A 15,166-nucleotide genomic window follows, 5' to 3' on the forward strand; every position below is an offset into this window, starting at 1 on the left:
TTTCTTTGATCTAGATGATAATTATCTGTATCATCATAAATGTTCTCCGTTGACCCATTTCCAAACAAGTGTCTCTATAATCCACTCATCCGCATCTGTAATTCAATCAAGTATAATTTCCAGGTGATAAGTCGTAATGTCGCTGTCGACTGAGGCTCGATTTGTGGCCACCCAGAGCACGAGAGATAAAAGACAGACTATTTGTGTGGCACCCGACCTCTCCTCTGGTCCCTTGGAAGATGATTTTGACTTGAATAAGTCGTACCCATGTACTCGGAGACCGACGTACAAGACCAGCCTACAGCGTCGTCATTATCCTGGTTTCATAACAGGTTGGACTAATTGTTTTGATTGTAATTGTGTTTACAGCTCTCGTTAAAAAAAAAATCACAATCTGTTTTGTTAACCAGTTTTCCCGGAAACACAAGTGACCAAATTTTCTTTGTGCTGATTTAGTTGTGTTCTAAATTAAATATGTTGACTGTTTTAATGACTGTGGACATGTTTCAGTCAAAACCACCAATATGAAGACATTGCACTAGGCTAATAACTGTTGTTGCTGTGTTAATTTTGACAATGAGAGTGAGTAATCCCCTATTTTTGTTTACAGGTTTGGACGTTTGCACCTCCGTGGCAGCAAGAAATTATCAACTCTCTTGCTTACCTCCTGGCTCCCAAGTTTCTGCAGTTTCTCTGCCACACCCGACAACCGCATCAGAAACAGAGGAGAGCCTTTTCAGTCTGCTTACCTCAGGAGATCTTGGCCTGTCTGGATACCCTTCCACTCTAAACCCAAACAAAGTCATTCTAACTGTCTCTCGTAAAACCAAAGAGGTACTGTATGTGTATTAACTGTGAGCTGTGGTTGCTTAGTAGCACTGGTTAAACACGTTCTCAGGTACAGTAACTATCAAGTGTAAATGGGTTTTTTACCATTTGTTTGTTTTTCAGGTTTTGTCAGCAAATGAGCAGGCAGGGAAACTCTTTGAGTGCTCCACTGAGGAACTGATTGGAAAGAAGCTGTCTTCTATCTTAAAGAAAACCAGTCAGGTCCTGGAAGAAGCATTGGAGGAAGATTTTCCTCTTGCAGATGGAACTGTTGTTGCTTTATCTGGAAAAGTGGTATGAAATATACTATGTTTAGACTTTATTTTTTTTCACACATCATGCTAATTTTCATATCAGTATCTCTAATGTCCTGCACTTCTGCTGCAACGATCTGTTTGTGCAGGTTTTACAAGTGTGTTTTGTATGTTTATTGGACTGATTTTAAAAAATATATATATATTTTTTTATGTAGGTCGATGTTGTGACAGTATCTGGAGAGGTGCCAGTTTCGGTGTGTACCCACAGACAAAACGAAGAGCATTGGCTTGTCATGATGGAAAGTGTAGAGAGGGTATCGGCTTTTTTGTCCTTTTCACAAGATGTAAGTATACTCTTATCTAGCAATCTTGAGAGTGGGATCCTCCTGTTTATATTTACTGAAATTTTGATCTTTTACACTAAAAATGAAATGTATGATAAATGTACACGTTTGATACTATTTCTAGGGCTGTATCTTAACCTGTGACCAGGCATTTGCATATCTTCATGGATACCACCACCCTGAGGATTTAAAAGGAGTGTCGATTAAAGAGCTGATTCCCTCTTTGCAAATCCCTCTCTATAGTCACGCGTTGCCCAAAGTAAGCATACTTTACAACTAAAACTATTCCGCTTTGCAGAGGAAATGTCCCATTCTTAACCATGACTGCTTTGCAGTGCCTGTTTTGCTTGAGGGCCTCTTAGCAGACAGAAAATAAATTATACCCCTCAACTTTCTAAGCTCGGGAATTTCATTATGCCACCGTGTCTGACTTTGCTTTTATGTCTTCCTTCTCTCAGATGCTGAGGGTTCAGAGAGTGTCTGGGAAAAGCAGAGGAGGTGCGTCAGTCCCACTCTGTGTAAAACTTCAGGGTGCTGCACTATGTGGAAAACCTCAACACCAGAATGAGCAGTATGGGAGCACCTCAAGAGAAGATCTGGAACTCTCTAATGGGGAACACAAGCAACATGTGTGGAAGACTGAAACTTCCCAATGTGAGCAGCCTCATAGTAAGGAGCAGTCATCAGGTGGGTTTTGATTGAATTTTTTTAATTGAGAGTTTAATCATGACTAAACTGGGACCTTTATTCAAACTTCTGGAAGAAACTGGTGCATAATCCACCGCACTGCGCTGTGACTGTGTGACTGAAACCCGCAAATATTGAGTTGTGAGATGTTAATGGGTCCAGCTGTTATGTGTGCCAGTTGAAAAATGTCCATGAAATTACTTGACATGTGCATATTTGTTCAGTGTTTAAACATTTTTAGGGATTTTGAAAGCGCTACTGTGTTTTCTGTAAACCTGCATGCTAAATATGTGTCTGGGCCTTCACAGAATTCAAAGTGGACGACATCATTTTCTCCCCCAACCCACCACCGGAGTACTCAGGAACAGTTTGGGTTTTTGCTCCTCTGAGCGGCCTTCTTATCCTTCGTCCCGATGGCTCAATTTTCAGCATCCACAACCATCTGGCCCTCAGTCTGTTTGGGTACAGCAAAGACGAGCTGCTGGGAAAGGTTAGCCGCCGGGATCAGCTGATATAGGCTGCTTGGACTGAGGATCACGCCAGCTCTCATTTCTGTCGCTGCTGCTTTGTCATCCACAGAGTGTCACTTTCCTGATGCCTGGTTTCTACGAATGGATGTCTGACTCAGACAGAAAGGCTGGCCTCCTCTCTGATTCTCATTTGGAGGTGGAAAAAAGTCCAGTCTCATTCAAAACATCAAGGAAATCTGGTGAGCATCTGAATATATCAGTGAAAAATTATAGCAATGTAGTGTATTTTTTTTTTTTCAAAATATGAACTTCAAAATGGCTTCCTGTCATGGCAGTGCTGTTAATATCTTTTTATATAGTTTTACTTTGACCCTACAGTATCATTCATTCACACTGTGTATTATTTTGTTATTATTCTCCTTCTCTTTACTTTAGAACCTTCCTCCCTGGTCGCTGGAGACATGGCAATGGTGCAGCAGGCTGTCCAGGGAAGGAGCTCAACAGGAAGAGGCAGGATCTTCACTGGAACCACCACCACCAGGCTGGACAAACAAGGCAGCGCTCTGTCCACCATCTCACCTCCTGCAATCTCCTCCACATGTGTAATTATGTAAGTTAATTACACGTGATATGGTATTGGCATTAATTCATTTGTCGGCTGAATGCCGTGCATCGTATTGTGAGATTAGTGTATCGCTACAGCCCTAGTCTTGAATGACTGTATATCTTGATTCTAAGATGAGCGTCACAGTGTCTGATGTGTCCTCTCTCTTGCCACGTGTTCAGCAAATAAAGACCCATCATATTCAGTTGTTTTTTTTTTTTAAAGCAGTTTTACATTACAGGGATTCATGACATTTATTTGATTTTAAACATTTAGTGAAGGAGATCACCGTCATCATTCGGTGTTTTTGATCGTCTTGGACCTTTTTTATATGAAGAAAAGTTAACCTTGCTGTAGTTTCAGAGTTATTCTGATTTTCACAAGTAAGTTCATAAGTAATTAAGCGCATCCTTTTCTGTGGTGTTCCATCGCGTTAATACAGTCAAACTTGCATATACATCGGTAACGGTTAGGTTTCTCTTCCAGTACATTATTGGCTAATTATGCTCTTTCATACGATCTTATTCTTGATCTTTTAGTTGATTTAAAAGTGAAGATCTACAGCTCCTTGCACAAACTCTGATCAACCCATTTCTCCAAACTGCAGGAGGATTTTACAAGTCTATTAATGCCATGACCGTAGAACATGTATAAAACTTTGCATCTTTTTGTGAGTATTTGTCCTCACAAAAAGATGAGTCATTTCTTAGTATTATGTAACTGAATCATTGCATTTCAAGTTGGACTTACGATATGTATTCTTAGTATGAAATGATCAACTGGATTCAAACATCCATTCTTTCTTCAGGGCCAATGATACTACAGAACTGATGGCGGAAGCAGCTCAGGTAGCTCCCTTAAGTGGCCAGCTGAGCAGTGTGGATACAACACAGGCGCTCCTCAAGACCTTTACCTGGGTGGAACCTCTAAGTGAAGACTTCTGCCACTTGGTTCCCACTGAAGCACCGCGCCATAACAGAGCAGAGTGGCTGAATGATGTGGTCCAGAAAAATAATGCACCTACTCTCAATATTATACCAGGTGGGATGTGGTTATATTGTTGTTTTCTTAGCTTTTGTTTGTCTGTTCCTAAACTCAGACACAGGTCAGACTTGGACCATGTTTTTCCACAGAGATGTTTTTTCCTCTTTTGTAGGTACTCCAGATCAGCATGGACATGGTGTTGAAACAGGAGGTGGCATCTGCACTGATGTAGGAAAAGACTGTCACTCGTGTGCCTCGGTCCTCCAAGACTCAAGTTTCGAGGTCATCTCACTTGAGAGCAGGTGAGGGGAGATGGTTTTCTGCTATGTGCTTGCACTGGAGTCCTTAAAGCCACTAACGTACTAAATCTAGAATAGTCACAAAACTGTAAACATTCTGCAGCAGCACTAAAAACACCTGCGTGTGTAAATACAAAATGAATTGTGACTGGTTTATTGAACCTTAATTTCCAGATCTTCCTCTGGCTTCTGCGAGAAGTTTGCTGGCAATGTTGGTTCTGATCCTGTTCAGGCAGAAGACCTTTCTTCAGTGCACACAGTGGACTCGGCAAGCTGCTTCCTGGACATCAACAGCAATGGAGATCTGGTTACTCTGGCATTAGCCGAACTAGACCTGAGTGGTAGCTTAGAGCTGCTCAGTGGCGGAGAGTACCACAATGACAGCCAACACTCTATGATATCTTGCGATACAGCTGAGCTCCTGCGGACACCCTCCCCGTGTGTGGTAGGGTCAGACCAGGAAGCAGAGTCTGCAGAATCTGCTGAGACGGCGTTCGCTGCTATGGGGCTCAAGAACGGCGCGAGTGAGGACCCAGAGAAGGAACACCACGAGCAAGACCAGTGGGCAGCTCTCTCTGCTATTCACAAGGGAAAGGGCCAAGAGTGCTCTCCACAAATGAATTCTGGGACTCAGTCACAGACCGACATGCCTGCCACGTCAACACCTAAGAAACAGAAGATTAATGGACACAATCTATCGACACACACTCTACAGATACTTGAGGGACGAGTTGAAGGGAATGGATACCACAGGGATGGCACAAGAATAGGTTGGTAATAAATCTGTATATTGGTCTGTTTTTCCACCCCCAAAAAAAAAAAAGCATAAACATAACAATAACACAACTCATCTCTCTCTAGAATTGCAGTGTGATGTCCGGATGACTAAACTCCCTGACGGAAGCTTCATGTTCTGTGTGTGGATCAGCAGGTCTGGCCAGCAGGGGACATTGTTGCACACAGATCGATCATTTAACGATCAATCGGGAGTCAGTCTGGGAGAGGTCAGATACACCATAGATCTTTTTGAGTGGGCACGGCGCACTGTAACAAATTGCTATACATCAGAGTGATTGTTCTACTTTTATCTAATTTGGCGTTCCTTCACTCAGAGGATCGCTGAGGTCAGCCAAGGGGAAGCGCTGCGCTCCACGGTGGACCTCGAACATTCTCGAGCCTGTGACGGCCAGTTCAGAGAAGAGTACCAGCCACTCAAAGCTGTGGGTAAAGGAGCCTTCGGTTTCGTCTGGAATGCCATAAGACGCTGTGATGGACAAGAAGTTAGAAACATTCTTATTTATGCAGAAGCACATCTTAAACATGTCAAATTTCTTTCTTTCTCAAGGAGGATAAGATTGTGATGATATGTCATCTTCGTTAACTTGAAAATCTGCAGGTGATAGTGAAATTCATTAGCAAGGCCAGGATAGTGAGTGACTGCTGGGTAGATGACCCCATGTTGGGAAGAGTGAGCCAGGAGATTGCCATACTAACTCGAGTGCAGCACCATAATATTGTCAAGGTAACGGCTTTGTCTCTTCAGGGCATTTAAGTCACAAGCTGTCAGAATCTTTTATTCGTATCGCTCTGTAATCTGCACCAATCTGTCTGCACCTCTTCAGGTGGTGGAGGTGTTTGAGAATGGGAGTTACTTCCAGATGGTGATGGAGAAACATGGAGACTGTTTGGACCTTTTTGAATTCATAGACATGCAGCCGAGGCTGGATGAGCCTCTGGCGAGCTACATTTTCAGACAGGTATGTGAAATGGCCCTAAACTATAGAACTAACAGGAGAATGGAGTCTGCAGTGTGAAGAGAGATGTTTTGTTCCCTGTTGAAATGGATGTAATGTCTCTTTCTAGCTTGTGGCAGCTGTGTTCTACTTGAGGAGCAAGAACATAATTCACAGGGACATAAAAGATGAAAACATCATAATCGACAAATGCTTTCACATTCGACTGATAGATTTTGGTTCTGCGGCGATATTGGCTCCCAGCAAGCTCTTTTACAATTTCTGTGGCACACTGGAGTACTGCTCCCCAGAAGTGCTTCAGGGAAATCCGTGAGTATTTCATGTAAATGCCGAGTTGTTTGTTCCTCACATGGGTCTACAGAGTTAAAACAGAGCTACCCTAGTCTTTACTTAAGGTCTTTAGGTAGTTAATGAATAAACTACTGAAAGGACAACCTTTATTTATGTTCACGGTAACATTATATCCACCTGCTATTACATGTAGATAATATCTCTGAGGGAAAATGGAGAGTAAAGATGCTTCCCAAAAGAAGACTAGACTGCAGGAGAAATCAAAAGATCGACTTGCTTCTTAAACAAGGGAATTAGTGGAAAGTTGATCAGGTTTACAATTACCTGCAGACTGTTGGCTCAAACGCACAAGGAGACTTTACAATAATTAACCACATGATCAAAATTGAGAAGGAAAACTGATTGAAGCACGTATTAACTATGATTAATGCATAAAATGGAACGGTGGTATTAGAATGGGCTTAAAGCCATACATCAGAACCCCTTTTCAGATGTATGGCTTTACGCACATTTAAGTCTTCAGTCCCCGTTGGCTGAAAAAACCTGCATGAAGACTCTCAACATTCAACAGTCCTTTGGCTTTTTATGACTCTTTAAACTTTACAATGTTGACTGAAAACTGGTAACATTAGTAAAGCTATGCAAAGGCAACTGCCAGTGCCATGTGGCCCATATTGCCACTTAAAGGCGTATTTGAATTTTTTTTTTGCGCTTTTTTTTTTTCTGCTCCTGTCTAGCTATGAAGGTCCAGAGCTGGAGTCGTGGTCTCTGGGAGTTTTACTCTACACTCTGCTGTTCAGTGAAAACCCCTTCTGTGATGTGGGTGAGATCCTGGAAGCCAAATTAAAGCCCCCATTCCCCTTGTCTCCAGGTATACTGACGTCCTCTCTTACTGGTTGCTAGTTTGACTGTTTCTCAAAAGAAAAAGAAAAAAACCTGTTCAGTTTGCAGAGCTTTTTCGTTGTTGTTTTTTGTTCGTTTTGGCAGTGCGGTCATGAAAATGTTCTGTGTACTCTCAGAGTTGCATCGTGTGCTGTGTGGGCTGCTCCACCCTAATCCAAAGAGGAGGCTGACATTGGATCACCTGGTCTTGCAGCCCTGGATTAGCCAGCCTATCTCTCTTGCAGAATACAGCTGGGCTGAGGTGGTTCCTGCATCTGAAAGCTGTGAGTACTCTCGAGCACCAAAGTTAGACCGACAATGGCCGTCCATGTTTTTCACGTACAGTTCTTGGGGCTCTCGTCTTCTAACAGGCTCTCCGCAGCATCAAGAGTCCAGTCCTGTGGCGTACATCAGACCAGGCTTGTTCCTAGATCACAGAGATGAGACTCTGCCTGAGGAAGAAGAGGAGGAAGATGAAGACGAGAGGCTCTCAATGGTGGCGCTGGAAACTGAGCTCCAGAAGTACCTCCATGAGGATTAGAGACTGAATGTAAAGAGAGTGAAGTCTAACTATCTGTCCAACATTTGGTCTGCGGCAGTCTTCTGATGATCAAAGTAGCAAAATAAGAAAAGGGAAGCTTGTTTTATACCGAGACAATGATAGAAATCTGCTGTCAAGACAAAGTTATTTGCAGACAAATGGACTGAGGGTTGTCATCATTGGCTGGTCACAGCTCACCCCCCACCCCCACCCTTCAGATCTGAGAGAAGCAGATGAAGTAGGATATCTCATCATTTTTCTGCAGATGTTGTTTTTCATCAATATAATGTGTTTTATTAATTCTTTGGAATTTTGGAAAAACTTTTAGATGCAAAATAATAGTGATGCACCCTGCTTTGATATCAAAAGCCTAAAATGACCACAACTGTGAGCTGTTTATCTTAAAGAAACCACGTGAACAGGTCCAAAGTGATGAGTCCGTCTTTTTTTTCTGATTTTAATCTTGATATTTTATCCTATTTGATTTGGTGTAAGCATATTTACAATATTTCACATATTTATTTTTATACATAATAAATATCTTACCAAAAAATGTTGTTCCCTTTGATATTGATTAAGATATGCTTTTTGTATAAGGCTACAGGATGTTTTTAGTTCTCAATACAACATTAGTTGTATTGAATGGTTACACACTTGATACAATTTTTATACATAAACTATAGAGTTATTGACGTATATAGTACAAATACACATGCGCAAATTTCTTACGTCTATTGTGACAGCAAATCTTGTTGGCCATTCAGCGGAACCCTTGGACTCGAAGCATCGTTGTAGTTTATAGACGGAACACATTATGCGACGGACAAACATGGGTACCAATGTTGTGCATATGGTAAGTCTTTAAAAGATAAAGCTAGATTTTGACATATTCAGTTGGCTCCATTACGGTTCTCAAGAAATGTATCTATTGTACCCAATTATTATTTTTTTTATGTTGAAAATGGTGTTAAAGCTTGAAAGACGTAATATTCTTCGCTTGTAACCTTTGTGTTTGCGAACTCAAGTTAACGACTTCCACACGAAACCTCTCACGTCCTCTGCCCACTTCTATTCTACGAGGACGAAGCTGCTGTCATTGTGTTAACGGGAGACTTATTTTATTTCTTTTCACAGATTCTTCGGTTGACTTTGAGAAATGTCCGCCCCTCTGTGTTCAGTCCTCTCCGGCTCAGGAGACACCACTTGTCGTCTCTGTGCATGGACTGCAGACGGCTCTGTTCGTCAGACGGTCAGACTGCTTCACAGTCAACGCAGCACAGCCATGAACTCGCATCTGTATCCGGGCAACCGTCTACTGAGCTGTCCCTGCGCTCACTGACTGATATGGGCTTCACAGATTGCCAGGCAGGGCGGATATTTGAGGCCGCGTCCAGTCTCAGAGGAGGAAGTGTTGCCAAACACGTTTTGTCAACTCTCACGGTTCTGTTCGTCCTCGGGCTCAACCCCACCAGTGTGTTGAAAATGCTGGACAAATGTCCTGAACTTTACACTGTTAAAGAAGCGCAGCTTCAGCAGCGCATAAGCAACTTGCGGAAGCTTGGTTTAGTTGAAGGTGAGATCGTTATATCACCAGAAATTCCTTTAGCAGACAGAGCCCAGAGTTTGTGTCTGTGTGTCAAACCCACATGTTCCCCTCATCTCGCTCACAGGCAGTCTTCAGAGGATGGTGGTCCATTACCCAAAGATCCTGGCTCTGCGAGTGAAGTCAGTCAAAAACGTGGTCATGTTCCTCAGAGAGAAGTGCCTCTTCACTGCACAGCAGGTCACAGACATCCTCAGAGATAGTCCTGCGGTGGCACTGGAGGACCTGGGTGAGCTGGAGTACAAGTTTCAGGTCAGCAAGTAAAGCAATCCAGCAAAATGAGACAGATTTCCCGTGTTTTAAGATTTTCGATCTGAAGTTAACACGCTGGCAAGTTGTGATTAGCTTTCAAAAGCAATAAACTTCAACTCAACGTTGTGTTGCTACTTAAGCTCTGTTACAGATCCGGGTTATGGGGGAATATTATATGTTTAAAAGGAAGAAAAAGCATAGAACGCACACAAATATTTGCATACTGCATAATATACTGCATGCGTGAAGAGTTTATGGTGTACGTGCTATTTTCTGATAGATGTCTACGTATTACTTTGACATTTACAACAAGTTTTGTAAATATCAAAGGCCAGAGTGCTCGGTGGGTAGTTGCCGCCGTAAATGTTATTCAGAGTTCCCAGCGGTTATCTGAATTTGTCGTTTTAGTGACTTTCTCCCGTCTGTTTGATTTGAGGGGGAAACGGTTCCTATGGTAAGCAGATTTTCACACAGCAGATAAAGCCAGATTTATGGACTTCCTCAAATTATGAGTAAACATTGCAGCCATGGGTGCCAGAGTTGTAGAAGCCTGCAGTCTAAAGCCATGGCCTAGTTATGCGGTAATAAATATTTCCATTGTGGGTCCAGTGTGTCACAATGGTGTTCGTCTGCAACCCCAGTGAAATATGAAATGTTTTCTTTATTTAGTTTCCTCCCTTAATGGGACAACTCTAAGAATGTGTGTTGTAGGGGTTCGGATATATGAATGTATCCCATGGATGAATTTCAAAACCTTTCATAAAGTTCCGAGTGACTTCCCCAAGTGACTACCCGACAATTATTTGGAGCATTGCTAGAAAGTTTGGGTATCTGAAGAACAGCCTCTATGATCCATCCTTGTTTTATGTTCTGTGTTTGTGTCCTCGCAGATTTGCTGTTTGCGACAGAGCTTATTAACCCAGCTCTCTCTCCACAGTACGTCTACTTCCGAATGGGTGTCAAGCAGAGAGAGATGGTGAAGTGCAGGTTGTTCCGTTTAACCCTGGACGAGGTGCGATGTCGACACAGTTTTCTTGAGCGGCGGGGCCTGTACCAAACCCCGGACAAGAAAGGACAGACGACCATCGTCAACCCCAAGCTGGACAGCGTCCTAAACGTGGACCGGGACACCTTCGTCACACACGTTGCCCAGGCGTCGGCGGAGGAGTACGACGTCTTTCAGAAACTCTTGGCAAGAGAGTGGAAAGAAGAGGGGTTGCAGCAGGGCAGGATTGAGGCTGATGATGATGGTGATGATGATGATGATGATGAAGCGGAGGAGGAGGAAGAGACTGGAGGAAAAAGTAGCTATATGAAGAGGAAAAAGAAAAAACAGTGAAGTGGGAGAAAAAAGAAACTATATGAATAGGAAGTTGCATTATAAGAGAAAATAGTTGACAGGTCTGAAAGAATCAATAAAACGCTTCCGTTTTGACTGCTTGTTGAGGGCTAGTTTTTCAGCGAGCGCTAAAGAAAATGAAAACAATCATGGGAGGCATTGTGTCTCATTTTACCAGTTCTTTTCTCTTTCATTGAACAAACTCTCTGACATGGAGCTAATTTTTGTGTTTATGTAAGTTGCAGCAGCAGGATGTGAGGGGTGATGGCATTGCTTTTAGCTTAGGCTGACAGATGTGGACTGTTTGGGCCAAATGTCAGGCGCGTGTGTGTGTGTGTGTGTGTGTGTGAGAGTGAATGAATGGTGCAGTCTGTCTACGGTCCAAAAGTTCGGCTGCGACACTGTGAATGAAAGCAGTTTTAGAGTTCAACTCTGTTCAATCTAATCGGATCAGGCCAGGGTTCTTAGAACAGCTCAGATATCGAACCCAAAGCAGAAAAACACAGTAAAAACAAACGGCGTGTGGAGCACTTAAAGAGGATAAAAAGCTCCACCCTGTTACCATGCGACATCCAAGTGGCCGCGGCTCTCTGCATCTCTATGTTATCTCAGAGTCAACAAAGAGTGCGTCAGATAAGGACACCGAGTGAGAAAAGCCGTACAACAGCCATTGATTTATGCAGCTCAGTCGGAGTTTTTCCAATTTGGACGTAAGGTAAGCTAACTCCTCTTCGGACAATCAATAAGTTCTCAGTTTGCGCGCACGTGCCGAGCTTGATCAGAACGGGTCAATTTATGTCTAATTTATTGAGAAGCATTTAAGGAGGTGGTGGCACTTTCATCTCGTTTGCAATGCTTTTTCCATCAAAATCACTCATGTAAACGCGACGCCGGGCTCCATTTCCAGCTTTCACAAACAGCTTTGTGACAACATTTTGTACGTGAGGCGTGTGCTTGCTTCGTGTTCTTTATTTACAAAGTCATTCAGAGTTTGCATTCGTCTTAACTGCAAACATACGAAGTGCGGTGTCACTTTTCTTTCGATTGAATTTATTAGAATTCTGGATAACTGTAAGCTGACCTTTGTAAAAGCCACATGCTGACAGTCAGCCGGAGCTGTACTGGTTTGCTCAGACTAAAACACATTATGATGCTTATTGTATTGGCAAAGAAATAAACCAAAGACTATATGTTATTATTCTACCTATTTCTCCTTGTCATATTGACTTTTGTTGCAGCTGCTAATTATATTACAGTATGTAGCATCAAAAAGAGAATTTAGTATCTGCAGGCTGAGCTGCGGCTTCACAGGTTTTTGAGCCTAGTTTTTCAAGGAGGTCCGTACCGTTTCCAGTCATTTATGCTGTTTTTCTTTCACAGGACTTTGCTGGAGGTAGCGGAGAACACGCCGTAAAACACGCCTTTCGCTGTGTTTCGTCCAGTTTTTAAAAAAACAAACTAAAATCGTCATCGATAATGATTTCAAACCTCACACAGGAGTGGTATGAGAGTGTGAGGAGGTGGCACCTGGAGTTGTTTTGCATCCCTGCCACTCTCCTCACTCTTGCCACCATGCTGGCCAGCCCTGTTCTCCTGATATGCATCTTTGTGTCCCGCTCCTTGCGTCAGGAGACCCGCTACCTGCTGGTGGCCAACACCTTGACAGCAGACATGGTCTTCCTTGTGCTCAACTTGGCCATAATTATTGGAAATGCTGCGGGAGCTGAGATGCCCTTTATTGTTTGTGAGCTGTCCACCGCTGTCCTCGTCACCTCCTACAGCTGTGCCATTCTCACCGTCACTCTCATGGTGGCCGACACTTTCACTGCTGTTCGCTGGCCGCTTCATTACCATGATGTTATGACACCTGGTCGAACCCACTGCATCATGGCGGCAGTGTGGGTGCTGGCAGCCTTGTACCCTTTCAGCTTAATGATCCTGGGGAAGGAAAAGTGGGGAAATCCTCGTGAAAAAGTGTCTTTGTGTCTGGCTCACATCTCCTTCAACACGGGGGAGATCCATACCTCCTTCTTCTTTGTAGTTGCACTAATCTGTGCCTTTCTCATTCTTTACTGCTACATTCGGCTTTACATGGTAACAAGGACACAGGGAATCTGGCACAACCGCTTCTCTCGGGCACGGGTCACTGTGCTGGCCCACGGGGTGCTGCTCCTGCTCTACTTTGCCCCCGGCTTTGTTTTTATCCTGGAACTCTACATGTTCCAAACTAGTCCTGACAACTTCCAGAGGAGTCGTGATGTTCATGTGTGGGTTAGCACAGTCAATAATTATGTTTTAATGCTACTGCCCAGGGCATTTGCCCCTTACCTGTATGGACTGAGGTACAGGGAGATTGCAGATACTCTGACGCTGCTGCTGCATCGCCACAGGAGACTCGGCCAGATCACCTAATCATAATGACTCCTAAGAACCACCTGCTCTCCATGCTTATTGCACTTCTCCAGTGGGACTGTGATATACCTTCGTTTGTGTGATATCTCTAAGTAATCATCCAGCAAACAAAGATGTAATTATAAGGGTAATAAGCTGAATTTTATACTGAGGCTACAAGCACAGTTAAGTCTTTTTTTGTGATTATTCACCTTCCTTTCTGTTATGTGCAAGTTTCATATATCTGTCTTTGTAAATGTTCAGTGTCAAGAGGGTCAGATTTGAAAATATTCCTTCCAAAATACCACATGTAGTTTGTAGTTTGCGTCTTAATGTAGAAAGCGAGCGCCTGGTCAGCTTGTTAACACCCCCCCCCCCCCCCCCCCCCCTCCCCCCCCCTCCGCCAGCCTTCCAGAGGAGGCGTTCTCAGTGTTACAGTCCTGAGTAACACCGTGTCCATGTGTAGCATGAGCTGAACTTTCCTTTTTTCCTTTCACAATCCCAATGAAAAAAAAAGCCTGGAGTCATTTGGCTTGGAAGATCAAATCCACTTGTCACTTCTGCTGGCACTCTTGGCCCTGTGGCTACCAGAGAGCAGCTTCCCCCTTATAACACCTGGAAAAAGTTATTCACTCTCGAATGGACTGGTGCACTACATTGTATATTCTTCTTCTTCTTTTTTTTTTTTTCATTGTGCTTTTATTGTTTTTATATCCTATCATCTTTTACTACCTTGTTATTGACTGTAAACTGTATCGACTGTGAAGCACTTTGGTGAACTTTTGTTGTCTTTGGACGTGTCGCAGAAATAAACTCGTTTTTGGTTTATGTTATTCTACAACGCATGCTTTTCATTTGTCAAATTTCCTTCCTCTGGATTAATTGTGATGAATACAATGTTCCTAGTCAATCCTTGGACCTGGTAAGTGATTGTTTTGTGAGTTCTGTCTTTCTCAAAGTAATATCTAAGTGTGCAGAATGATTAGGTGGCTACATTGCAGAAAGAAAGTTTATTTTATTGTCAATGTTCAGTAATTCAAACTAATAAGTACTACAAAATTACAGTTACAGGACATTTTTTTCATTTTAAAAAATTCTTAGTGACTAATATAGCCTCATTTCTTTTATTAACTGCCATGATGAGCCTTCCACCTGTTGAATTAGTCAGTTTCTTATCCTGTTCACAGTCAATCTTTACTGAATCAGCAACCACAGCTTCCCAAATAGTGTTCAAAGAGGTGTTGTGTCTTCCCTCGCTGTGAAGTCATTTGTTTGAGAAAGACCCATTGGTTTCCACCTTGTCTCATGACAAAATTACTTTTAGCATTCATGCGAAAAGCCTTGTAAAGGCGTAAATAAGCTTCAGTTCAAAGCCTTGTTGGTTTACAACTGGATGTGCTAAAAAAATGATTAACAAGAGAAGAATGGTGGATAGTGGTGAGTTAGGAACCCTGTGCCTTATTTGTGATCGTTACAACAGCTCAACAGCAGAGGGACACATTTGTCTGTCCACCGTGCTGCACAATTAGTATTTCCTGCAATAGATGGGATAAAGGAGTGTTGGTTTCCTTCATATAGACTATGCTCAGTATGTCTGCTTATTGTCCACCTTTTTCTTTTTCTGCATGTGAATCAGACAG

The 15,166-nt window shown here is 42.8% G+C and overlaps 3 protein-coding genes across 3 annotated transcripts; all 3 read left to right on the forward strand.

Moving 5' to 3' along the window:
• The first annotated feature begins 127 nt into the window (after positions 1 to 127).
• Positions 128 to 8,399, forward strand: pask (PAS domain containing serine/threonine kinase). Its single transcript, XM_072364390.1, has 19 exons — positions 128 to 332; positions 611 to 834; positions 952 to 1,122; positions 1,301 to 1,429; positions 1,554 to 1,688; positions 1,888 to 2,116; positions 2,425 to 2,606; positions 2,696 to 2,825; positions 3,022 to 3,196; positions 3,999 to 4,231; positions 4,347 to 4,476; positions 4,648 to 5,243; positions 5,335 to 5,477; positions 5,586 to 5,753; positions 5,870 to 5,995; positions 6,096 to 6,230; positions 6,337 to 6,536; positions 7,256 to 7,389; positions 7,538 to 8,399. Exons 1-19 carry the CDS (start codon positions 137 to 139, stop codon positions 7,939 to 7,941), a joined length of 3,840 nt encoding a protein of 1,279 aa, XP_072220491.1. The 5' UTR covers positions 128 to 136; the 3' UTR covers positions 7,942 to 8,399.
• A 348-nt stretch (positions 8,400 to 8,747) lies between these two features.
• mterf4 (mitochondrial transcription termination factor 4) lies at positions 8,748 to 12,013 on the forward strand. Its single transcript, XM_072364004.1, has 4 exons — positions 8,748 to 8,794; positions 9,076 to 9,514; positions 9,612 to 9,796; positions 10,734 to 12,013. The coding sequence occupies exons 1-4, from the start codon at positions 8,756 to 8,758 to the stop codon at positions 11,133 to 11,135; spliced, it is 1,065 nt and encodes a 354-aa protein (XP_072220105.1). The 5' UTR covers positions 8,748 to 8,755; the 3' UTR covers positions 11,136 to 12,013.
• Positions 12,014 to 12,049: 36 nt separating this feature from the next.
• Positions 12,050 to 14,334, forward strand: LOC140268991 (probable G-protein coupled receptor 148). The gene has a single exon (XM_072364005.1). The coding sequence runs from the start codon at positions 12,612 to 12,614 to the stop codon at positions 13,545 to 13,547; it is 936 nt and encodes a 311-aa protein (XP_072220106.1). The 5' UTR covers positions 12,050 to 12,611; the 3' UTR covers positions 13,548 to 14,334.
• Positions 14,335 to 15,166: the final 832 nt, after the last annotated feature.

Source organism: Leuresthes tenuis, unplaced genomic scaffold (genome assembly GCF_036924035.1).
Source record: "Leuresthes tenuis unplaced genomic scaffold, fLeuTen1.0.hap1 SCAF_14, whole genome shotgun sequence".
In the NCBI taxonomy this organism is placed as follows: Eukaryota; Metazoa; Chordata; class Actinopteri; order Atheriniformes; family Atherinopsidae; genus Leuresthes; species Leuresthes tenuis.